This window comes from Rhizophagus irregularis, chromosome 6 (assembly GCF_026210795.1).
Source record: "Rhizophagus irregularis chromosome 6, complete sequence".
Lineage (NCBI taxonomy): Eukaryota > Fungi > Glomeromycota > Glomeromycetes > Glomerales > Glomeraceae > Rhizophagus > Rhizophagus irregularis.
In genome coordinates this window covers 889829-914718 of record NC_089434.1, presented here as the reverse complement: position 1 = coordinate 914718, position 24890 = coordinate 889829, and the positions used below count along the sequence as shown (strand labels likewise).

Here is a 24890-nt window from a genome sequence, read left to right as displayed (position 1 = left end):
CGTATGTTGCGGTCGATTATATATATATGGTTATAATTGAATAAAGCCAACGAGCTTTGTTGAAAGAATTTGTGGTTTATCAGTATCGGGTCATCCGATATTCGACCTTTTTTAGCTAGAGCGTCAGCTTGATCATTGCCTTTGTTGTTACTGTGTCCTTTGACTTTAACGAGGTGTACCGTTAAGTGGTGATGGGAAATTAACCAAAAGATAAAATCCCAAATTAAAAAATTGTTTTGTTTGAGTCTACGACGTGGACTAATAGTAGGTGAAAGTAATTTTTGATTAAAAATATCTATACAATTTTGTGAATCTGTATATATATGACAGGTGGCATGAAAAGGTAAAACTAATAAAATTGTTAAAATAGCTAAACTTTCACTCTTAAACGAGGAAGGAAAAAATATAGTTGAACCATTAAAAGATAATTGTGGTATTGATGGGTTGGTTTGTAGCCATCCAAAACCAGATTTACTGTTGATTGTACCTATATTGGAAACGGAACCATCTGAATAAAATTCAAAGTTAGTAAAGGGTAAGAATTTTTTAGCTATGTCTATAAGGGATGATTTGATGAAGTCTTTACATAAAAGGGCAGATTGTATGGGTAAAGTTAATTGTTTAATGATATCATCATTATCAGATGTTTGTGAATTAGCGGACAATGATGTGTGAACAGGAGTGATAGTATTAATATTATGTTGAGCTAAATATATACTATGTGCGCTGTATCTAATAAAATGTAATGGTTTGGTACTAACAAAATATTTTTTCAAAAGGAGGTTTGCATATCTTTTATGTACTTGATTTGAATGGTGAAATATATTAAAAACTGATAAACGATTTATACGAATAGAAATTGTACATTTAATACGTGCGTCTTGCAAGACTAAACTATAATCGTTTAAATGGCAACCCATACAAGGGATTAAAATTAAAGGTGATGATCGTGATGATTGAAAGGAGGGATCATTCACTAATAAGGAGTTATTGATAGGTATATAATGTTCCATAGTACTAATAGAACTATGTGTTTCAGTATCTTGTAGATATGTTTTTCCAATAACACAATTTTGTATACTAGCATTCCAATGGTATGTCCATTCATTATATTTTTTATGACTACCTAATGAAAGTTCCGGGATATTTTGTAAACGCGTAGGAATGGAGTAATTGTCAGTGAGCGGGTACGTTAACATACGGTAATTACTTAAAGTGAAATCATTTTCTAATAGATTAAACCACTTTGGTTTAGGTTCTTTAAAGTTGTTGTTGTTAAGTCTTTTAACTTCATTCCAAGTTAAAAGGTAGTTGCCATCAGGCGAAACAAGTTGGTCGAGATACATTATTCGTTTATTACGTAAAGATTTATAATCATTTGACGATAAGTTCGGTAGATAATCCACTATAGGTGTATATCCTCCCATGATACCATAACTAACAGTAAGGTCTAGGTGAATTTGATATTGTTCTATCAACGCTAGACTTTTTGATAAATAACTAGGTGTTGAAATTTTTTCTATATATTTATTAATATCTTGAGGTATACCCGGGTACCATAATTCTTGTGTTAATATATCCAATTTTTGTATTGCTATCGGTCTTAAAGTATCAGTATTGAATAAGGCCAATAATGAATTAGTTTGTGACTTAACTAATAGATCCAGTAAATTATCGATATGGGGAAACATATTATTATAAATAATGTTATCCGCCGTATTTAGCGGTAACGAAAAAAAAATTTTGAACAATTTTTTAAGTGGTGCCACTAGTTTTTGAGCCTGTGTGTAATTTAAAATAGTATGTTGGAAAAGATATTCCAACTTCGGAAATATAACTCTATTAATAATATATATGCCGTGTGAATGTGTGATTTTTTTGTTTCTCATTGTGATAACGTGAGCCATGATGATAGAGCGTGCTTTAGTTAGAGTTTGATGATGTCTATCTAAAGGATTAATGTATAAACCTAAAATTCTCGTGCCCTTATATTTGGGAACTATAGCTACATCCGTTTGTCGTCCATTGATCGTAAGTTGAGTACTTTTGATGTTATTAGCTAATTTTTGATTCGTTAGAATCTTATATTTGTCAATATTCACTTTGATCTTTGCCATGTCATAAAATGAATGTGCAATATCTAGTTTCAATTCTAGTTTTTCTAAAGATGGACTGAACCAAGTGGTGTCATCAAGGTATCCTACTAATGATAACTCATAACTATGAGTAATATCTAAATGTTTTTGGTATATATTTTTAATTTTTATTGTGTCACATTTATACGCTAGGTCTGATTGTTTGTTGATGTGACTGAATAGGGGGTCGTAGTAAATATTCCATAGTAGCGGTGATATAACTTCACCTTGATCTATACCTTGTAAGACCTTATATGGTGCTAAATTACCATTTGGTAGGATGATAGAATTATATCTATTAGAAAATAAATTGATAATAAAAGTTATGATTTTTGCAGGAATTTTAATATGTTGTAGTGCTAGTTGTAATAGCGCTATATCTACTCTATCATAAGCTTTTGATAGGTCTTGTATTGCTATCCATAATGGGTTTTTGTATATTCTTGCATGTTCGATTAAATGTTGGATTTGGAAAAGTGGTTCTAAGCATGATTGACCTAGAATGCCAGCTCGATTATTGAACTGTAGGATGTTGTATTTTGCTAGTGTTTGATTTAATCTTTGCGAAAAAACTGAAACCATCAGTTTTCTAGGAGTTTCTAAGAGCGTAATTGGACGAGTGTTTGTGAGATTACTATCCCAATCATGTGGTTTTGGTATAGGGAATAGTAAAGCATCACGCCATTTTGATGGTATTGTATCTAAGTGAATACATAGATTAAAAATAAGAGTTAAAAGTGCGAGCACATCTGGATGGAGATGTTTCAAATCTTCGTAGGTGATTTGTGATGGACCAGGGGCCTTGTTTGTAGGGGAATTTTTAAGGATATTCATTACATCAGTAACCTCTATTTTTTGTTGGAGCAAAATCCAGCAATTGTTATTTATGGAGTTGTTACTAGGATCGTAAATGTCGCGCCACGGCGTTGGTAAGTCGTTAAACGAATTATAAATCAATGGGTTTTCGTGTTTTCCTATATTTTGATAGTGTTTGATGGCTTCTTTTTGTATAATTTTTGGATTGTTAGTAAATATAATTTGATCGTTATCATCTTTAAAAATAAGCCGATCCAAAGTGATTTGTCTAGGTTTACGCTGTAATATGGAATTGATCATTCTTGTTTGATTGGTAGATAGATCAAAGTTTCTTTGGTTAATGAAATGGTCAATTCTTTCTACTTTCCATTGTGATAATAAGTCATCCTTCTTTTGTTTTAAATGATTATATAATTTGTAAATTTCAGTTTTTTGTGCATAAAAAATTTCTTTTGTAATATAATGTCTTAAAATTATATCGTGATCATTTGATTTAGCGATCTGATTGATTTGATCACGATTCTTTAAAAAAGTACATTATCACTGATATATAAAATAATCAATAAAATATCATCACATGACTGAAATGTCGCAATTCTATTGGTCACGTATAATGTATAATATTCGTCTTAAATTTGCTAAAATAGGGGGGGGTTATGTTAAACGAAGAATCAACTTGGAACAGCCTAAACAAACCATTCTATTACATAATAAAAATGGGCGAAGTAAATGCCATACCGATTAATGTTGCACAAAATTGGTTAATATGAAAATGATCTGCATGTGACATTTCCGGTGACTTTTATAAAAAAATTTTTAGTCGACAATATTTCTTTCCTATATGATGATGTTTTAAAGAACAAAACGTAAATTTATAATGAAAGAGTGCAATTTTTGTAATGTTCAAGAAAAATATCGAGAAAAAATATATAACTACTGAAAAAACTTAATAAATTTACAATTGTTTTTAATAAATCTCGATATAGTGGTCATTGATCTGCCATGGCGTAATATTTTGTTACACCTAACTGCTTATTTAATCAAAGTTAATAAAATGTCGATCACGAAACTGAACCTTCTTTTTCTACAAATTTCTTAGTTTGTAAAAAGATAATATAAGATTACATTATGTCTAATATTCGAAAAGAAGTAGTTAATGCAGCAATTAATAGAGCATTTTCATTAATAGATACTGCTATTCATAATAATATACATAAACATTTTGAATTTAAAAAACAAACACTTCTTGCTGATAATTCTCTTACAGTAGATGAAAAAACTGAAGCAATAAAAAAAATAACTGAAACTTATGACAGAGATAAAGTTTTTAATAATTCAGGAACAAAAAGAATTTGTGAGAATTGTAATCAAGAATGTTTAGCTACATTATTTTGTGAATATTGTGTTCGAAATTATTTAAAAGCAAATTTTTCAAATTGGACGTCTGGAAATGATAATATTGATAATTTAATACAAAAATGTCAATCAGAAACACTCATCCCGAAACAAATAATTGAATGGATACCATATAATAATTTACAAAATCTTGAATACCTAACAGAAGGTGGATTCTCTAAAATTTATACAGCAAGTTGGATTGATGGATATTATATTGAATGGAATTCTAAAAAACAACAATTAAAAAGATTTGGAAAACAAAAAGTAATACTTAAAAAATTAGAAAATGTTGAAAATGCAAATCAAAGTTGGTTTGAAGAGGTTTGTATTTCAAAAATGTATAATTAGAAAGTCCTTAATATAAATTTTTTTTAAAAATTGTTTTTTTTTATAGGCTAAATCACACTTAACTATAAGCAATAAATGGCCACTTATTGTTAACTGTTATGGCTTAACACAAGATCCATCAAATGGAAATTTCATGCTTGTATTAAATGAAATGGATGTAAATTTAAGAGAATATTTACAGCAAAATCTTAATCAACTTACATGGAAAGAAAGGATTCAAATTGCTGTTCGTATAATTTATGCACTTGATGATATTCATAAAGAGAATGCAATTCATAGAGATTTACATTCTGGAAACATATTACATTCTGCAAGAAGTTATAGGTTCTTTATTAGTGATCTTGGATTTTGTGGCCCTGCAGATAAACCATTAAAAAGTATATATGGAAATCTTCCTTATATAGCACCTGAGGTTATAGCTGGAAAACAGGCTACAAAAGCATCTGATATTTATAGTTTTGCTATGCTTATGTGGGAAATTTCATCTGGACAACCACCATTTTTTAATTGCAAACATGATTATGATCTTATATTGAATATTATTAATGGTATAAGACCAAGAATAGTATCAGGAACTCCTTTAGAATATGAAAGTTTAATGAAACAATGTTGGGATGCTGATCCATTAAAAAGACCTGATGCTCATACACTGCATATTAAATTGAGAGAAATTAATTTATATTATCAAAAAAAATCAAATGAACCAACTCAATTGGAAATAAATAAAAATTTTGAAACAAATAAAACAAGTAGTTTTAAAACAAACTACGCAAGTAGCAAATTATCTACAAGTAAAGTTCATCAATTTGGATTTTTTCCTGAACCGAAAAATGCAACAGAAGGTATTAATTATCATATACTTAACATTATTTATAAAATTTAAAATGTATTAATATTGTAAAATTTATATTTTTTCAAATTCTCAATTATAATAGAAGAACAAGAAGGTATGAATGAACAATTTTTATTTGAAAGTTATTTACTTATAATATCTAATGATTTTAGTTCTTTGTAGCATTTTATAGTAAATCATATGATGTCTTTCAAATTCCTGATAATAGTAAGTGTCTATTATGATATGATATTCACTAATCATTTTTACTAATTGAATTTTGCTTTATAGTTGATGATTTTAATAATTCAAGTTATTGGAAAAATAATAGTACATCAAAAATGAGTAGTATTATTAAAGGTACTAATTTTACTAATATTAGATCTTTTAAAATTACAAATAAGGTATTAATTTATATCTTAAACTTTTTTAGCTAATAGTAAAGACGCTCAAAATGATCATGAAATTGAAACAATGCAACAACAGATTAAGAATATCAATCTTAAAGGTATTTACATATCAAATCATATCAATTCAATAATATCATAATTTCTAATTTATTTATCTTACAGACGAAAATGAAATACATAATAATCCAAATCTTCATTCAGAAGAACAAGATGAATCGGAAATTCCTGATAGTATTTAATATTTTAAATTTTATATGATGTTAAATTACTAAATTTTTATAGATTTTGGTTTCTTTGAATTTATTTTATATTTTTATATTTTTTTCTGAATAGTTTAAACACTGAGATTAGAGTAGCAAGATAAAATACTTAGCAATGTTTCTTAGTTTGTAATTTAAATTATTCATTCAATTTAGTTATCATATAAATTAACTTTAAATAAATTTATTTCTTTATGCAATACTTATAAAATTTAAAATCAAAGTCAATTCAGTAGTCTATAATATGTTCTTTTGACATAAATATAAATTGTTTGATGAAATTGACTAAACTGTATCAATGTTTAAAATTTATGATTCACAACGATATGTACTAATATAAATTTTTACAATGAGCCCTTAAATTCATCATCCCAGTAAATAGTTTTTGTATAAATTTGTACCAAATGGGCTCATCCATATATAATTGGAAGGTTACTCCTTTTAATAAGGAACAGTCAGAGGTTAGTAAATTGGTAAAAATAACTGAATAATTAGTGAACATTAATTAATTTTTGTTTTATTTTAGTGTGAGTTTTGGTCTAGATCTCCTACTCCTACAATTAATTAAGAAAATCTGAAAATACTATACAAACAAGGATTTATTAATCCAATTCCCATTCATTTTCAAAATAAAACTCAGATCTTTTGGGATTCATTTCAGGAGGCAATGCATATTAACAAAAATGGATTTGATGGAAAATCTCGTATTTTATCAATTATCGCTAAAAAATTTACTTACGATGAAATCAAAAGTCAATTGAATGTAAATTGAAATTACATTAACTGGCTAGTTGATTGTTAATAATTTCTAATATCAATTTTTAGGTATCAAATGATGCAATTCGTTATGCACAAAATCATGCGGGTATATAGCAAATATGTATTGTATGGTTAGCTTTGTATGTATTGTATTATCAAAACTTTTTAATGTATGTATAGTCTTTTTCCAATTATGTATGTATTGTATGATAAATGTGGTAATTTCATGTATTATTTGATTTAAGGATAACTTCTTAGCACCATATCGTGGGTCAAGTCCAATACTTTTGCCTTCTTGCTACACTTTTTATTACCAAATTTAACTATTTACACATTTTTCATGTACTGGCTAAAACAATTCAACGCGTATTATTATAATATTTTCTTTTTATTTAAAAATAAATATTTTTACCATGTTTATTACTATAATTTTTCATTTAAAAAAAACAAATATAAATATTTCTACGTGGTTTTATTACTACAATCTTCTCTTTCTTTCATTTAAAATATTTCTATTACGTTTATTACTATATCTAAAGTAAATCCTGTTATTCTTTACTATTCCTAATGACAAAACTATATCTGAAAATGAAATTTAATTCCTTGAGTCATCATCTATGAATATAAGGAACAGTTATTTTATTTATAATAAAAATACTTAAATTTTTTTTTGTAAATTCTAATATTATGTATGGCAAAAATAAGTATACCATACATCATTTTTAATATCCATACATGTATGGGCACAATCAAAGCATACATAAGCATACAATACATACAACGTTAAGCATACACTACAAGTTTTATAATTACCTAAATCATGCTCATGTACATGGTGTTGGTGGCCAAGTTTGGGATAAACCTGTAATAACACGTGAAAAACTATCAATTGAAATGCAAGAACAATTGCAGGCTTTTTTAATGGATAAAGCAAATGTTGTAATGAGTTCATATAAAACAGACATAACAACTAATGAACCTGTGCATTATCTCAAGCAAACAAAAACTGCACTTTGGAAAAAATATCATGAACAATATCCTGATGGAGTTCAACGAACTACATTTTTCACTAAGCTAGAAGGAAATAAATATATTTATCATGAAAATTTAGGTGGATTGTGTTTAACTTGTCAAAAATATGGATATGAAATTTTTTCAGATCTTTACTGAATATATTAACAAGTATATTATGCAATCTTTTATACAGGTATTTATTTATTTGATTTATTGAACTTTAAATACGAAATACTAATTATAAGATCTCTATCTTTTTAACATTGGAAACAATTATTAGCACATTGTGAAAATCTGAAAAGATTCTTGAAATGTGATTATAAGCAACATTTTCATGTAACTTCAAATGGCATTGCTTTCCATGATCTATGTATAAACCATTGTTTACTTTATGCTTTTAACCAGTGCACAGAATCTCACACATTTACATGTAATAAATGCCAAGAATTCTTCAACTTTTTTGCTGATATTGAAACTCATAGTAATGAAACAAATTATAATGATCTTCAAGATATGAAGGAACATTTGTTATATTATCTCACACATCAAACAAGAAAAGTGCCCAATTTAATGCCAATTTGTTAGCATTAAACGAAAAGACTGCTCTTATTCTTGTTGATTACAAAATAAAAATTTTGCCAAAAACTGTTTGGAAGACAAAAAGTGATTGGTTTGGCAAAAAGGGCTGGTCATTACATTCTGTTTTAGTATATACAATAACAATACCTAATTCAACCAAACTTCAAGTTTAAGCATTTGACCACTAGTCTCCAGATACCCGACAAGATTTTTGGTTTACAGCCTCTTCCTTACATGCTATTCTTGAAACATTAGATTCACAACCAGAATCTGTTATTATAATGTCTGATAATGGTAGTCATTACCATAATGCAGATTTAATGATGATTATGGCTTTCTGCTGGCCAAAATGGTATAATGTAAAAGTCAAAAATGGCCATAGACTCACACCACACACAGGTAAATCAAAATCAATTATTTATACTTTATATATGTATGGCAATGGTCGGTCATGGTCAGTCATCGGTCAGTCATAACCGGTCAAGAACCTTTGACCGACCAACCGTTCTGACCGACTGCTATGGACCAACCGCCTGACTGACTGTTTGACCGACCGTTTGATCGATAATGTTTTCACAATGTTTTTATTAGGGCAATTAAAAAAATGTGCAAAAACTTTTTTTTAATAAAACATAATTAAAAAAATGTTGCGAAAAACGTTTTTTTAATTTAATTACTAATAAAAAACGTCTTCGCCATGCTGTTTATGAATATGAATTGAGATTAATAGAAGAAAAGAAAAAGGAAGAAGCAGAAATAGTGAAAGATATAAATTTTGAATTTATTAGAATTTTGGGAAAAATAGAGAGTGGGAATTATTAAGGGGCGTATATAATCATAATTTTAATAAAATCTCAAAAAGAAAGGATTATAAAAAAGCGATAAAAAATTTGTGGTATTACGAACATATTAGATTAAAAAAATATGGAAAAAAGATGCGAAACGATATACGAAATCGAAAAAGAAAGAGGTCTAATGAAAAAGGATTTAAAGAAAAGGAAAAGGCAAGTAGAGAAGGAGTCAATAGGAGATTTTGAAGAGGATATAAATAACAATAAAAATAACAAAAAATCTGAAAAAAACAAATGAAAAGGAAATAAATGAAAAAAAATTAATCAAAAATTTAAAGATAGTAACGAAGTATAGAATGATAGGAACAATAACAGAAGGGAATTCGATTAAAAATTATTGGAGTATGATAGTTAAAATAGTTTAGTTGATATTTTAGTCTGGGTTATAAGTTATTTTATTTAGAATTAGATTAGATTGAACTTGGTTTTAGAGGGTATTATAATTTAATTTATAATATTTTCCAGGTGTTTAAATAATTATGTAATCAATTGTATAATTGTTCTTAATTAAAAACGCGTTACTACTTTAAAAAAAAAAAAAATTCGAAATTAATTTAAAAATTCTTTAACACAAAGTCACAAACGTATCTATTTTTTCTACTTTTATAAGTAATAATCGTTAAATTTTAATATTTGTTTAGATTATTTTTTATACAATAAATACAGTTAGAAAAATTTTATTGGATAATGGATATACAGTCTATCGAGTAGTCGAGTAGTCTAATGACCATATGTCCCGAATCTATAAAGTATAACAGTATAGCTGATGTGGTATTAAAAATTTCCATACTCCAGTACTCAGAGTATAGTTAATTTGCAACTATACTGTATAGATTTTCGTCAACTATACAACATCGGAGGTTGGATTCATTGATAAAAACGACAAAACCGTTTAGATAAATGATAACGAAGCAAAATCAATGTTCGGAGGAATTGATGCCATATCCGCCTACTTTTATATAGCTGAAGAAGTTGAAAGGTTGGATAATTATGTTAAAAATTAAGTAGAAAAAGTACAAGTTCCTGAATCAATTGGAATTGGAATGGGAATAAAAATTTCTACAATGAAGTTTCAAAAAAGTCAAGATATTAAGTTAAAATAACTTTGAATAAAATGCTCAAAAATACTTTAACGATTCCAGTAGCTGTTTTACATATTCATTATAGACCAGTATCCTGGCTACGTACAAGAAATATTCTTCTTGATGTTACCCATTAAAGATAGAAAAGTCATCGAAAGTGAATTTGAAGTTATTAAAACCGAAAAGAAAAATTAAAGTCAAGGGTGAGAATGAATTTGAAGTTATTAAGACCGAGAAGAAAAAATTAAAGTTAAAAGGGAGTTTAGTGAATTTGTCGAGACTGAAGAAAAAAAAACAGGAAGTCAAAAGAAAATAAAATCGAAGATAACAGATAATGTATGAAAACGATAAGATTATGGAATGAAAATGAAGGAATCGAGTGTAAAAAAATCATTTACTGTAAAGAAGATATGAAGATAAAAATGCGACCCTTTACCCGTTTACTCGGATAATAGCAAACAGGTAAAAGTGAGTAATACCTGCTTTGTATCCGTTTTTATGTTACTGTAATGCAACCCGGCGGGTAATTACTCCAACCACTCCAACCGAAAATTAATTTTGCCAGAGTTATGTTACAGCAACTCGGCTAGTTGGGTTATTAGAAAAGAAAATAACACGGGTGTACTTTAATTAAATTTTAATATAACATAATTAAATTATACTTTTATATACTACGCCATCATATATATATATCACGTGATATATATCTTCTCCTAATAGCTGTAATTCTGGCCAGAATTTTATTGCCGTCCAGAATTAAGGTTTATATTGATTTTAATTTTTGGCCGTAACTAGCAACACTTATTTTAATTTTTTTTTAATTTCTAAAGTTTAAACAATAAAAAGTGTTATAAATTTCAATAAATATCTTGATGTGTATTAGTGTATATTATTTATTAGAAAAAAATTGATTTTATCCGGGTAATACCCGGATATTACTCGAGTCATATCTGATAAAAAAGTAAACGAGTATAAACGGGTAATACCCGTTATGGAGTCGGGTGTATGATCCGGATCCAGAAATTCTGGCGGGTCGCAGCTCTAGTTGAAACGCGTTGTCTGATAAATCAATTTATATTTGATCGTAATTCAATTTCAAAAATTAATTTTTAAGCAGTCTATTAATACAAGATATTGTTTCTCGCTCATATTTGTCAAATTGTTCGACGTTATCTTAATTTCTTCAACACTAATTAATTTAAAATGAAAACATATCTTTGTTTCAAGTATGAATATACTCGGGTACTACAAATAATTTCTATATTTTCTGTAATATCTGCCAATCCGTCGATAACTAAATAAATATTGTTAACTAAGCGATAAAGTACTATTAACGAAGCGATAAAGAAGTACAATGCACTGGTTAAAAACATTTCCAGAATTCAAAAATTACAATCAAAATTGCTTGCACGTGTAGAACATAGAGGGTGTGCACTTACTGTAGTTGCATATAGAGATAGAGGGTGGTTTATTTAACAAACAAAAAGCAATAATACATGATTCTGTTTCCTTTCTAGATTTTTTCCATCTCCACCAATTTTTATAAAAATATATCTCCTGAATTTATTATGGGATTCTCACCTCCTTTCTTAATAGGAATCAATACTTTAAGTAATTTTAAGAAAGATCGAAAAATATCATTGGTATTTTCATTTAAATTATTATCATTAGGTTGATCATCAATTTTTCTGATTTAAATTAAAAATACTTATAGGTATTTGAGTTTATTTATTCATTCGATAATTAGCAACTGAGTATTCACGAAAAATAGCTGGTATGATGGTATGACTGCAGCTAAATGGCGGCATCCATCACGCTTCATCACATGCTCGTACAACAGTATCAAGTTTTTTTTGGTAGTTCATAGTTGCAGAATTAGAATCTTTAATATAAATTTGGTTTTCTTTATAATCTAATTCAATGAATTTAAATTTGTTAATTGACTAACTACTTGTTGAACATCACCGAAGCTATTCAATCGCTTATTGTGTTGTGATCAAGAAGCAATGTCTTTCAAATGGTCTCTTTATTTTATCATTTTTTGTTTGAGTTGCAATAAGATGACGAAAATGATGCAATGGTTCAATATCAAATCCAAATAATAGTGGTCCAGAAAATTTGTTGATTGATTTTGATTATTTGCTGATTTAATAAATAATTATTAATTACACATTGTTAACTGCTGTTGTTGAAGTCTTTGTACTATTGACATTCCTCTCTACATGCCCTTGTTTTACACCTAAGACTTCGATCAAAAAATTCTGTTTCTACGTAATTATCAGGTATTGGGTATTAATCTTTGATTTTTTGAGTGGATTTTTAAGTTAATTTTGTGTAGAAGGACGAAATAATGTTATAATATGAACGTCCTTTTGAATAGTAATGCGCCTCAATTCTTGAATTGTTCGGATAAACATGTATAAAAAAGTACGACTGGAAAAGGCATCTGTTAATTAATTTATTATGATATGCGAATAAAATTTCAGACATTAAGTTCACGCTATTTATTTTATCATGGCTTCTATATTATTTATTAAACCAAATACTAATATAAAAAGAAATTTTTTAAATAATATTTTTTCAACCCTTAGAAATTTGCTAAATCTTACAATGCAGTTAGCTAAATAAGTACATACAATAAATACATAGATTAGCCAAATTTAGGTCAAAAATACACAACCTATTTTTTACATATAAAAATTTTAATAAAAGATATGCAATCTTGATGATTATGGACGAAAAATCTTAAATTGTACGCAAATCAAAACTTTACTCCACTATGATGGCAACATATCAATATCTGTATATGTATATATTTCTGAGTCCTGTTTCAGTTTCGGCATGGCTGACTGAAAGTTGAAACCTGAATTATGCTTAAATGGCTGAATTTTGGCCACGTGTAGAATTTTTTTACTAAATTATAAAAAAGTCACTTTTTTTTTATTAAAATTAAATAGATTTTTTTATTAACTATAAATCATTTTTCACATCTTCATTGTTCGTCGGAAGTGAGCATTATTTTTTAGGATAGTTGTATATATATATCAAATTATCGTTACATATACCGACTATACTGTCATCAGTGAATCATAATACGGGCCAAAATCCAATTCTTGCCAGCATTATGAAAACTCCAGATTAGCTAACATATTAAATTGTCATGTGATTTGGATGGAACCTTTATGTTAACTCTGGCACAAATTTATAGTGTTGGCCCGAATTAATACCAGTGTAACCTAAAGTATCAGTACATGTTACAATTGTTAGTGAAACTATATATAACATCAGTAGTTCAGTACAATGAGGTTTTTTTATTAATTATGAAACGGGACATAGAAAATTTATCGGTACAGGCAATTATCGGTACATAGGATATCGGTACATAAGAGGTCTGACTGTATATTAAATCGCCACAATACCGATGTCAAAAATACAAAAATTATATTTTTTTCTGGTTATGCCGTAGATAATTTGTAATCCGTAAATTTATAATGTTGGTCTCGATGATTTGTTAAATATTTAAATGGTAAAATCCATATTTTGTGATGTCATAATTTCAATTCAGCAATTCCGAGGCACCTATCGCTATAGTTGTATACGACTAAAATTATTTTTAATAAAGCGTGTTAGATGATTCAAATTTTTTTTCTATTTTTCGATTTTTTTTTATTAAATTATAGAAAAAAATTTCTTTATTTTTATTAAACGAAAAACTATTGAATTTTTATTAAATTATAAAAAAAATGTTCTTATTTTTAAAGTTACTTTTTATCACGTGGTTCTATAATAATTCAGTTTTGTTTATCAGCCGGGATGATTTTTTTTTAAATGCATTTTCCTTGTTACTTTAAAGCTTTTTTATTTGCTTTTACTTTTTTTTTGTTTAATTACTTTTTGTTGATATTGTTTTTCTTCTTTCAAGAATATAATTTAAGACCTTACTATTGAGGTAGATCCTTCTTTTTGGTTTTTTTTTCTTTTCCTACTATTGTTACAGTTCTTTCTTATCTTGATTCCTTATCTTATAATTCTTTTTTATTCTTTTTTATTTCTTGTTATGGACTTAAGCTGACTTGAGCTTTATCTAGGGAAAAGAAGAAAAAGGAACGTTAATGTTCTTATAACAAAAAAAAAAATTACAATACACACTTCTATAATCTACCATTTCATCAAATTCCAAATTCAGGAGTTCTTAAAGAAAAAAGAGAAAAGGAACGTTAGTGACGTCTCTACAACAAAAAATAAGTATAACACACACTTTTTTAACCTACCATTTTGCTAAATTTCAAGTCCAGTAGTTGTTCAAAGAATGTTAGTGATGTTCAAAAAAAATATAAAACCAGGAGTACAATTTTTTAAAAAAAACCTTACAATCAAATGAATCAATAAAAAAAACTGTTTAAAAATTGTAAAGTTGGTTACAGTTTTCTAAAAAAAAAAAATTTTTTATAATTTAAGCTGTTTTTTATACATTTTTTATAAAAAAATTAACCAATCAAGTTAAATTAGCCAATTAAATTTTAGTTGTACAGTAAATCACATGATAGGGAATGCAAAATTTAAAAGCATTATACGGGTGCGAGATCTAGATTTACCCTAAATTTATTTTAAAAAAATAATACATTTTAAAATAAGATGTTCTAAACCTTGTAATAATATTGTTACTATTTTGCTCGATTATGTTATATATAACGATAATTATATAAATTGTTATAAAATCATAAAGTTGAATAAATTAATTGATATTATACTTTGAAATCCGTATTTACAAATGAAAATCATAATTAAATAAAAGAATACTTGCAAAATCATAATTTCGTTTTTTTCTTTTAATAAGAAAGAAAGTCAGATCAATTTATCAGTACTATACTAACAGTCAGTCATTAAAGCTATTAACATCTTTCAACTTTTCTAACTTATCATTGGCTTCTTTAATCATTTTCTCAAGTTCAATTTGATGTTGTGAAATTTTTCCAGTTAATTCACGAACTTCTTTATGTCTAGCATCAATTGATTCTTTTGATAATGCTACTAATTCTCGAGCATGACGTTCGGTTTTTAGAATTTGTTCACTACGAAGGCTATCGATAGTATCAACTGAAAAAGGTAGTTGTGGAACTTCAATTTTCAATTGACTAGTGGATTCTGTCCCAGCTGTCATTTGACTACTAAAAAAAAAAACCATAAAAATAAATTGATAAAAATAATGAAAAAAAAATTAGTAATTTTAAACATCATCCTTACTATCCTTACTTTATATTTTCCAATTGCATTTCAGTATCATCTTCAATAATGCGATAACTTAAATTTCTTCTCTTTATAGCTTCTTCATTTTCTTCTCTTGCCTTTCTTTCTTTAGTTTTTCTATGAATTCTTTTTATCAAATCGTAAATCAATTGATCCTTCCAAATAATATCACGAGTTTGTTTTTTACCAGTTGTAAGATAATCATCCATCGCTCTAATCATCTTATGAACTTTACAATATACTGAATTAGCACCTCGAGAATTATTTGTGGCTTCTACCGCTTTATTACAAGTTCCATAAGAATTTTCATACCAATCTCTAAAATTATTATTAAGGTAAATTAAAATTTCGATCAACTCTGAAGCATTCCATCGTTTTCCCCCACCCAATTGAGACATCTTTTTTTTTAAGTATAAAAGAATTTAAGAGATTTACTTTTTTTTTTTTTTTTTTTTTTAGCTAAGAAATTTGGTTTAATAAGATTTTTATATTTATATATAAATAAAAAAAAAAAGTAGAAACGGTAAAAAAGTAAGAAGATCAAAAGAATAAACAAATAAAACAAATTATATCATAATAATTTTTAATGAATTATACAAAAGAAATTTAGTACGTGAAAAAAAAATTCACTCATTAAACAAAAAAAGAAAAATCGTGAGAAAATAATTTAACTGAAAAAAAAAAACATTTTTTTTATTTTATTTCGAAATGATAAAACGACTAAGACTCGTCATCGATTTTTTTATAACGTTACAACTTACATGATTAGGCCGAAATTACTGAAATTAAAATTAAAGAAAAAAAAGAAAACGCGCATAAAGAAATAATTTACTCGGTAAATCAATTATGCTAGTCTAATTATCACACTAATACAATATGGGTTTAGAATTTAAAACATACATCTATTTTTAAGAGTATTGCTAAATATCACCGCTGGCGATTGTCACCTTACTAGAATTAGGGTAGAATTTTGGGCGGAATTAAAAATGTTATGAAACTCTGCCCATTAATATTTGCTAATGCTGGTGAGGATCACCTGCGGGTGAGATTTAGCAATGCTCATTTTTGTAAAAAATACCATTAAAAATCACGTTACTTTGTTAATTTCACCCAGTTGATACGTCATAATCTGGTAGTAACGCCTCTTATTTTGATTGGCAGATGGGCAAATTTATGATCGTCGATCGACAAACTTTTACGTTACATTTAATGATACAAAAAATCAATATCGTTAAATTTTAATAACCCTTTTTTATTTAAAATTTTCATTTAACTAACAACTTAAAATAAACTACAATTTTAAATACCAAATTCCTCAAATAAAACTATAAAAGAAACTATAAAAAAAAAGAATTTGATGATGATAAAAATTCTTCGATCGTGCTCAATTTAATTTCGCTTATATAATAAATAATCATATGTTTGCTTAAGTAAAAAAGAATATATACATAATACAAAAAGCTAAGCCCATATTTCTTATTATGTAAAAGAAAGAAAAAAAAGAATCCTATTATTCTATTTAAAAAAAAAAATTACGTAAATTAATCAATAAATCATATTACAAAAATAAACATCAATCTAATTAAAGATAAGAGATTATTACCAATTTTATACCAATTTTATACCAATTTTATACCAATTTTTTATACCAATTTTTATACTATAGAAAAATCCTTCAAATCATTCAATTTATTATTAGCCATCTCAATTAATTCGATAAGTTCAGAACGACGATGAGAAATTTGTTCATATAAATCACGAATTTCTTGATTTCTTGTCTCAATAGTCTCTTTTGATTTTAATACCAAATTTTCAACTTTTTTAATTTGTTCATTATAAATCTCATCAATCGTTTCAATTGAAAAAGGCATCTGAGGAACATCTATCTGACTTGTAGTCGTAGATGCTTCAGTTGTTACAGTTGTTATCGCTTTACTAATACTAGAGAATTGATGGTTAATATAAATTTGTAATACTGTTAGTATAAAATGTGATATAATGATGTCATACCTCTTCTTACGATTTTTCGTAGTTTCATCTTTTCTCTTTCTTTCTGTATTTTTATAACACATTTCTTTTATCAAATCACGAACTTTTTTATTCTGCCATAAGATGTCGCAAGTATTCGAATTTTTTTTACCCGTCCGAAGGTAATCATCCATAATTCTAATCATATTATGAACTTTACCATAAACTGAACTACCTCCTCGTTTAACATTAGTAGCCATTATTGCTTCAGCGCAAGCAACATAAGGACTATCATACCACGTGTCAAAATTATCATAAAGATAATTTAAAACTACCACTATTTCTGAAGATTCCCATCGTCTTGGTTTCTCAGGTCTAGGCATCTTTTTTTTTAATAGTAAAAAAATAAATCGATCGTATCTTTGTATGTATGTAAAAGAACGCAAAAAAAAAAAAGTTTTTTTTTTCTGTGAAATGAGATGAGCGGATATAAAATCGTTATCTAACGAATTAAGCTATAAAAGGAAGTTAACGACGTTCTTTGAATTTTTTTTAAAAATAAAGTATCTAATATAAAAGTGGAAATATGATTTCCTGTTAATCAGCGTCATCATTACCATATTTTCTGTAAGATATGCAGATAAAAGTTTATATTAATAATTGTTGATATTTATTGGTGTTCTTGTGTTTAAAACTCATTTGAATAAATGGATGGCTTCTACCCATATAAGGATATTATTTTGTTTTCAACTGTCAATTTGTTTAGATTATACAAGTAAAAGTGAGTCATCTCAATCATCTATGTTACCAAAAAAAATTTAGTGTGTGAAAAAAAATAATCGGCAGAATATACGGGCAGAATAGAATTGAATAGAAAAGAACAATAATAAAATAGAAATAAATGTACTGTATCAAATTTATGATAATTTCATTAATACAATCAAATGAATCGATATGCCCATATTTATTATTTAAAAAGAACCAATATGAAAATCGTGACATGCATTGATAACGCCACCGCCGAAAAATTATCCTATAATTATCCATAATCCGTCGTCAAGCGCAGCAACTGAGAAATATTTTTTTTTGACGCGAAATTTTATATCGGTTGTATTTAAAATTTAATAATTGAATATACACATATTTTTTTATTAATTAAAATCTTGATTTAATATAAAATTTTGTACAGAATAATATTAATCAAAACGTAGGATGTAATGTTTTTAGGGATACAATTAAATGAGTATCGTTCTTAAGCTAAGAATCTAAAGAATCGAAGAATTTTCAAATGTCAATATCCAAACGAACAATTAAACTATACAGGAAAGAATATTGGTACAAATATCTTAAAAATTCTTTTAATTCTTTGGGCACCTTAATTTGCCCAACCTTAACTAAATAATAATTAAACTTACAAATGATATGCGTGATACGTCGCATATATATTTGAAATCTTTATCGAAAGAAAAAAAAAAGATATGATATTAATAAAAATCACGTACAAATGGTACAGTAAAACCAATTCAAGAAAAAGAAGAAAATTTTTGATTTACCATTTACTATGCTCCAATTAAATCATTGAAATTTTTTAAAATCATCAAATTTTTTATTGGCAATCTCAATAGACTCGATAAGTTCGGCTCGAAGTTTTTCAAATTTCTTAATTTTTTCATTATAAACATTATTAACCTCTTCAACAGTAAAAGATAATTTAGGAATGTTCCTATTTGTGTCATTTTGATTAGTAGATTCCTCAGATGATACCGTTATTTGATCGATGCTAAAAAGAAATATTTGTTAATAATTTAATAATTATAATGAAATGTTTAATGAATCAACAACGTACTTCATTTCAACATCACCGTCACTCATACGACTTGAAGTTTCTTGATTTTCATTTCTCTTTTTTTCTCTGGATTTCACACACATTGCTCTTACCAAACTATGAATTTCTTCATTTTCCCAAATAACGGCAGAATTATTTGCTTTTTTGCCGGTATCGAGAAATTTTTCCATATCCTGAACCAAACCATGAACTTTATTATAAACTTGTTTTCCGTCTCGAATTATATTAGTTGCTTCTATTGCTTTAACACATGCAACGAAAGGACTTTTATACCAAAGTTCAAAATTATCATTGAGATAATTAAGGACTTTAATTGTATCTTGAGTTTCCCAACGTTTCGGTTTATCTCGAGGCATCTTTTTTAAGATAAAAAAAAATAAAAAATAAAAATAAAAAATAAAGAATAAAGTATAAAGTAAAACAGTAAGAAATGAAAAAGAAAAGAAAAGAAATGGAATGAAATGAATCTAGAAAATATCAACAAAGAATCATCTGAAAAAGTTCCTAAAAAAGTAGAATGGATGGTTTATTTATCTACCTGCTGACCTGTACCATTAAGTAGCACGAAAAGAAATAGAAGTTATATGTTAATTGATTACCTTCCTTAGTTAAAGTTCACGGAGAAAAACTCCTATCAATTTTAATAAGGTATAAATTATTGTTATTGTTTATGTTTCTTTGTACCATTTAAATACAATCAAATATGGTATTCAATGATGTATTCTTGTGCCACAGAAATTTTTTATAGAATCAAATTTAGCGTTATATATATTAGAATATTATATACATTTTGTGAAAAGAACATTAATAAGCAGAAAATAAAGAACAATATATAATAATATAAATAATATATATCATTTAAGTACCAATTAGAAAAAAACTATATGTTTTACATCATGATTATATTCTGTTTTAAGATAATCTATTCAACATTTTAAACATTATCATTCCGCCCATCGACATCACATAAATTATTTTTTATTTTTTGTATTGAAATTTTCATCCTACAATTATATCACATATTATGACAACAAATCATATTTTTTATTTGACAATATAATTTCACTTTAAATGGCGATAAAAACATAAAATAATTTTATTTTCATACTATATATACATCAAATCATATTTCTAATATCGTAAAAAGTAACGAAAAGATGCCAAAATCACGTATAAAACATAATTTTTCATAATTCAAATATCAACCGATCACTTAAGAATTCCCTTTAACAGGAGACTATTGACAATATCAGTTGTATATTGAGTAATATTCTGGATATCTTCATCACGCCTAGTATCAATTTGTTTAACCTTTTCTTTATAAACACCCTCAATTACAGACGTTATTTGACTTGTGGATGTTGTTGGTACTTGACTTGCAGATGTATTTGGTACTTGACTTGCGGATGTTGTCGCTGCTTGACTTGCGGATGTTGTTGCTGCCTGACTTACGAATGTTGCTGCTACTTGACTTGCGGATGTTGTTGCCGCTTGATTTGCGAATGTTGTTGCTATTTGACTTGCGGATGTTGTTGCTGCTTGACTTGCGGATTTTTGATTAGCGCTAAAAAAGAAAATAAAAAGAAAATAAAAAAAAAATTAAAAAAAATAATGGATAACGTATAATTTTGATAATTAAAATATTTAACTTATAAAGTTACCATACTTTGTAGTCATATTAGTGTTACTGTTAGTTGTAATTTTTTGTTTATTGTCACTCGTAATTTTTTTTTTTCCTTTACATTTGTCGTCTAATCCTTCGTCCAAAACTTCGGTTTTTTTATTAATTTCTTTTACTAAACTACTAATCTTTCTCCTCTTTAAAGTTTTGCAAGCTTTACGTCTTTTAGGAGTTTTAATAGCTTGAAGCAACTTATTAACCATACTATAAATTGATTTAGCATCTCTATCAAGATTATGAACTTTGGCCACTTTAGTACAAGCATTTATCCGATGTTTGCACCATAAAGAAAAATTTTCATTAATAAACTCGAGAACTTTAATTATCTCTGTGGTCTTCCAGCTTTTTCCAGTCATTATTATTTACCTGTTATTAAAAAAAATAAAAAAAATAAAAATAATAAAAATAAAAATAAATAAAAATAAAAATAAAAAATAAAAGGAACGAAATTTATAATTTTTAGAAAAGTGAGAACGTACAAGTATTAAAAACGTTTTAAATTTGTTATGGAAAGAATCAAATAAATGCCGGAGAAATAACTCCTTAAATACTAGTTACTAGCTTTAATAGGAAATATTGGCGGGTATCTGGTATCACAAAAAAATTTTTTTAAGTAAAAGAGAAAAAAATATCAACCTATTATTTTTAAAATCGTTCATCTAATAGAAAATATATAATAGTTACAGTATATATTAATACTACTAATACTTAATCGTTAAAGAATTCATTCCAAGTAGATATTTTCTTTGTCCATACATCGTAAACATTTTACAAGACCAACTCCATCATAAAGAGGTATTTTTTTTTTGGTGCATTTTTTTTTATGAATTTTATTTTTTTATATCGTGGTTATTTGAATTTTTATTATTGATAAAAAAAAAATTTTTTTTCCCCTTACAAAATATAAAGCCGAATACACATTTTTCATTCTCATTCTATTTTCTTATATAAATTATATAAAATTATGTACTAAATGATTAATAAATAAAATAAATAATTATATTCATTTCATTATCATACTTTTACATAAAGTACACAATTAAAATAATTAAAATATAAATAAAGTTTAATCAGTCATTACTCCCGGTTGTTCCCCTCTGCCCCGCCCCCCTGGGCCCTGGTCCCCAGCACAAATTTGATTCCGCAGAAGTACTCAAATAAGAATGATTTAAGTTTTGTACAACCAAACAGTGCGTTTAAAGAACATACTAATACAGTTATTAAAGTTAAGCCAAAAAAACAAAAATAAAGTGAATCAATCCTTTTTTTGGATAATGTCAACTGAAATTTTATCACATTTAGTAATACTAGGCTGGCATTATGAAATTCCTTTAAATATGCGCATGTGACAATACTACTGATGTGGTATGTTCATCTGTGATTCCAAAGACGGTTCCAGGAACTTTATACGTTTAAATGATCTACACCTTATGCAACAAATCTTTTCTTGGTAAAGACAATTAAAACGAAGAGATGAAATATTTGCTAAAGCATTTATATAAAAATGTTTCTACACAATTTAGTTCGTTTTAAATAATTTACGTGTATTCATAAATTTAATAATTAAAAAAATTATAATATATAAATAAACATCAAATCAGAAATTTATTTAATCTATTTGCAAAAGAAATAATAATAATGTTGGATTATTTTATTATTTTTTACCGATTTTTTTTATACCTTACTATATGACAAAAATTAATGATGTTCGTACAATTCGTACAATTTAAAGTTTGTTAAAGATCCGGTATTTTACTTGTTAATAAACTAGGATCGGTATGTGAGTGGTATTCATTAAGCGTGTTTGATAATTTTAATTTAGTCCGATCAGCGGTTAAAAAAATAAATGGTTTCTTTCTTTAAAAATATATCTTTCATAGATAAAAAATGTTGGTACAACAAACAATGAGTCATCGAAAATATTAACATAAAGAATTTAGTATGTGAAAAAAAAATACGATTTTAGACAAAAAGTAATTTTGAAAGCTACTCTTTTTTTTTTTTTTTTTAAAAAAAAAAAAAATCCCCATATTTTTTTCGTAACCGTATTTTTTCGTGAAAAAAAAAAAAAAAATATGCCTCGGGCTGACAGAATGAAACGCTGGGATTATACGGAACTAGTTAAGGTTCTTAAATTCCTTAATAATAATTTTAATAAATGGTTTGAAAACCATATGGAGGCTTGCACTGCAGCGTCTAAAAATACAAATATCGATCGAGATGCTTCGTCAATATATAGTAAAGTTCATACTTTAATAAAAGATATGGAAAATTCTATTGAAGCGGATAGATCACCTACTTGTAATATTCTTAGAGAAAGCAAAAAAATAAGCAAATTAGTAAGAAAAATTTGTATCAAAACTAGAGAAAGAACAGAAAGAACTCAAATAAAAGAAAGTCAAGAAAAGAAAATAAACCGTAAAAGTGGTGGTGACTTTAAAGTTAATATAGAGTACGGTGACTTTTTTTTTTACAAAAAAAAAATAAACAATTTATTTTGTTAATTTTATTTTATTTTATTTTATTTTAGAACTAATCAAGTAACAACAGTAGGTGAGACATCTACAAATCAAATGAATCAAATGGGTAGTTTTCAGATGCCTATAGTAATTGAAGAGGTTAAAACTCTATGTAACGAAAGAATACAAGGAATTGAAACAAAACGAAAAGAAGATATTGAAAAAATTTCCCAAATCCAATCCGAAATGATTGAAACACTTATGGACGCCAATAATAAGATCAATAATAAATGTGAAGAACTAAAACAATATCAGTGATTGATTGGATAGAGTGATGTAGATATTCTTGAGATTAGCATTAGAAATTTTTTTTTTTTATGGATATATTCTCATCGGTAAAAAAAATTACTGAAATTACTGTTTTTATATATAAAATAAAATTTATAATTCGCAATTTAAATTCGGGATAAACCGATTTTGACTCATACCGATTTTTTTTCCCCACGTATATAATTAATTTCTATATACCGATTTTATTATAAATTTCGCGATATAGCTATACCGACGTTAAGCTGTAAACCAGTTACATTGTATTATTCACGATAAGCCGATACCGATTTTTTTTTCTACATACCGATAGGACCCAGAAATATATATATAGGGGTCAGGTGGCGAAAAATTTTTTTACTATGAGCTGTACGCAGAGACTTTTTATATGAGTAGTACGCATAATTGACACCTGATATTGAAAATCCTGCAAAAATACGCAAATAAAATTTCAGACATTAAGTTATTAATTATTTTATCATGGCTTCTATATTATAAATACTAATGTGAAAAAATAGAATTTACCATTTTTTTAATAATATTTTTCTAAAATTTCACTTTTTAACCCTTAGAAATTTCTTACAATTCGGTTAATTAAATAAGTACGTACAGTAAATATATAAGATTAGCCAAATTTAGGTCAAAAATACGCAAACTAATTTTTTACATATAAAAAATTTGATAAAAAATACGCAATCTTGATGACCTAACTATAGTAAAATTGTACGCAAATCAAAACTTTACTCCGTCTAATTCCACTATGATGGTGTACCCTACCCCTTGTATATATATTTCTGGGTCCTATACCGATCATCGTTTTAAAAAATTTTTTTTTTATTCGATCTTCACCAAAGAGAGTAATGTAACAGATGTAAGTT

General features: G+C 26.9%; 7 protein-coding genes across 7 annotated transcripts; 3 read left to right on the top strand and 4 right to left on the bottom strand.

The window, feature by feature from the left end:
* Positions 1–5295: 5295 nt before the first annotated feature.
* On the top strand, positions 5296–6178 carry OCT59_025967 (uncharacterized protein; the record flags this gene model as incomplete). The annotated part of the gene is made up of 6 exons (XM_066142848.1): positions 5296–5539; positions 5633–5644; positions 5713–5757; positions 5821–5889; positions 5963–6037; positions 6102–6178. 6 exons carry the CDS (start codon positions 5296–5298, stop codon positions 6176–6178), a joined length of 522 nt encoding a protein of 173 aa, XP_065992423.1.
* A 1515-nt stretch (positions 6179–7693) lies between these two features.
* OCT59_025966 (uncharacterized protein) lies at positions 7694–8128 on the top strand (the record flags this gene model as incomplete). Its single annotated transcript, XM_066142847.1, has 1 exon — positions 7694–8128. One exon carries the CDS (start codon positions 7694–7696, stop codon positions 8126–8128), a length of 435 nt encoding a protein of 144 aa, XP_065992422.1.
* A 6941-nt stretch (positions 8129–15069) lies between these two features.
* OCT59_025965 (uncharacterized protein) lies at positions 15070–16180 on the bottom strand. Its single transcript, XM_066142846.1, has 2 exons — positions 15738–16180; positions 15070–15649 (listed from the first exon to the last, which is right to left on the bottom strand). Exons 1-2 carry the CDS (start codon positions 16127–16129, stop codon positions 15361–15363), a joined length of 681 nt encoding a protein of 226 aa, XP_065992421.1. The 5' UTR covers positions 16130–16180; the 3' UTR covers positions 15070–15360.
* Positions 16181–16958: 778 nt separating this feature from the next.
* On the bottom strand, positions 16959–18149 carry OCT59_025964 (uncharacterized protein). Its single transcript, XM_066142845.1, has 3 exons — positions 17742–18149; positions 17335–17672; positions 16959–17246 (listed from the first exon to the last, which is right to left on the bottom strand). The coding sequence occupies exons 1-2, from the start codon at positions 18080–18082 to the stop codon at positions 17387–17389; spliced, it is 627 nt and encodes a 208-aa protein (XP_065992420.1). The 5' UTR covers positions 18083–18149; the 3' UTR covers positions 16959–17246; positions 17335–17386.
* Positions 18150–18813: 664 nt separating this feature from the next.
* OCT59_025963 (uncharacterized protein) lies at positions 18814–20154 on the bottom strand. The gene is made up of 4 exons (XM_025322467.2): positions 20084–20154; positions 19546–19901; positions 19253–19479; positions 18814–19152 (listed from the first exon to the last, which is right to left on the bottom strand). The coding sequence occupies exons 2-3, from the start codon at positions 19899–19901 to the stop codon at positions 19275–19277; spliced, it is 561 nt and encodes a 186-aa protein (XP_025166174.1). The 5' UTR covers positions 20084–20154; the 3' UTR covers positions 18814–19152; positions 19253–19274.
* Positions 20155–20576: 422 nt separating this feature from the next.
* Positions 20577–21736, bottom strand: OCT59_025962 (uncharacterized protein). The gene is made up of 3 exons (XM_025322468.2): positions 21706–21736; positions 21212–21592; positions 20577–21109 (listed from the first exon to the last, which is right to left on the bottom strand). Exons 2-3 carry the CDS (start codon positions 21580–21582, stop codon positions 20755–20757), a joined length of 726 nt encoding a protein of 241 aa, XP_025166175.2. The 5' UTR covers positions 21583–21592; positions 21706–21736; the 3' UTR covers positions 20577–20754.
* Positions 21737–23284: 1548 nt separating this feature from the next.
* On the top strand, positions 23285–24169 carry OCT59_025961 (uncharacterized protein). The gene is made up of 2 exons (XM_025330917.2): positions 23285–23678; positions 23757–24169. The coding sequence occupies exons 1-2, from the start codon at positions 23302–23304 to the stop codon at positions 24001–24003; spliced, it is 624 nt and encodes a 207-aa protein (XP_025166176.1). The 5' UTR covers positions 23285–23301; the 3' UTR covers positions 24004–24169.
* The last annotated feature ends 721 nt before the right edge of the window (positions 24170–24890 follow it).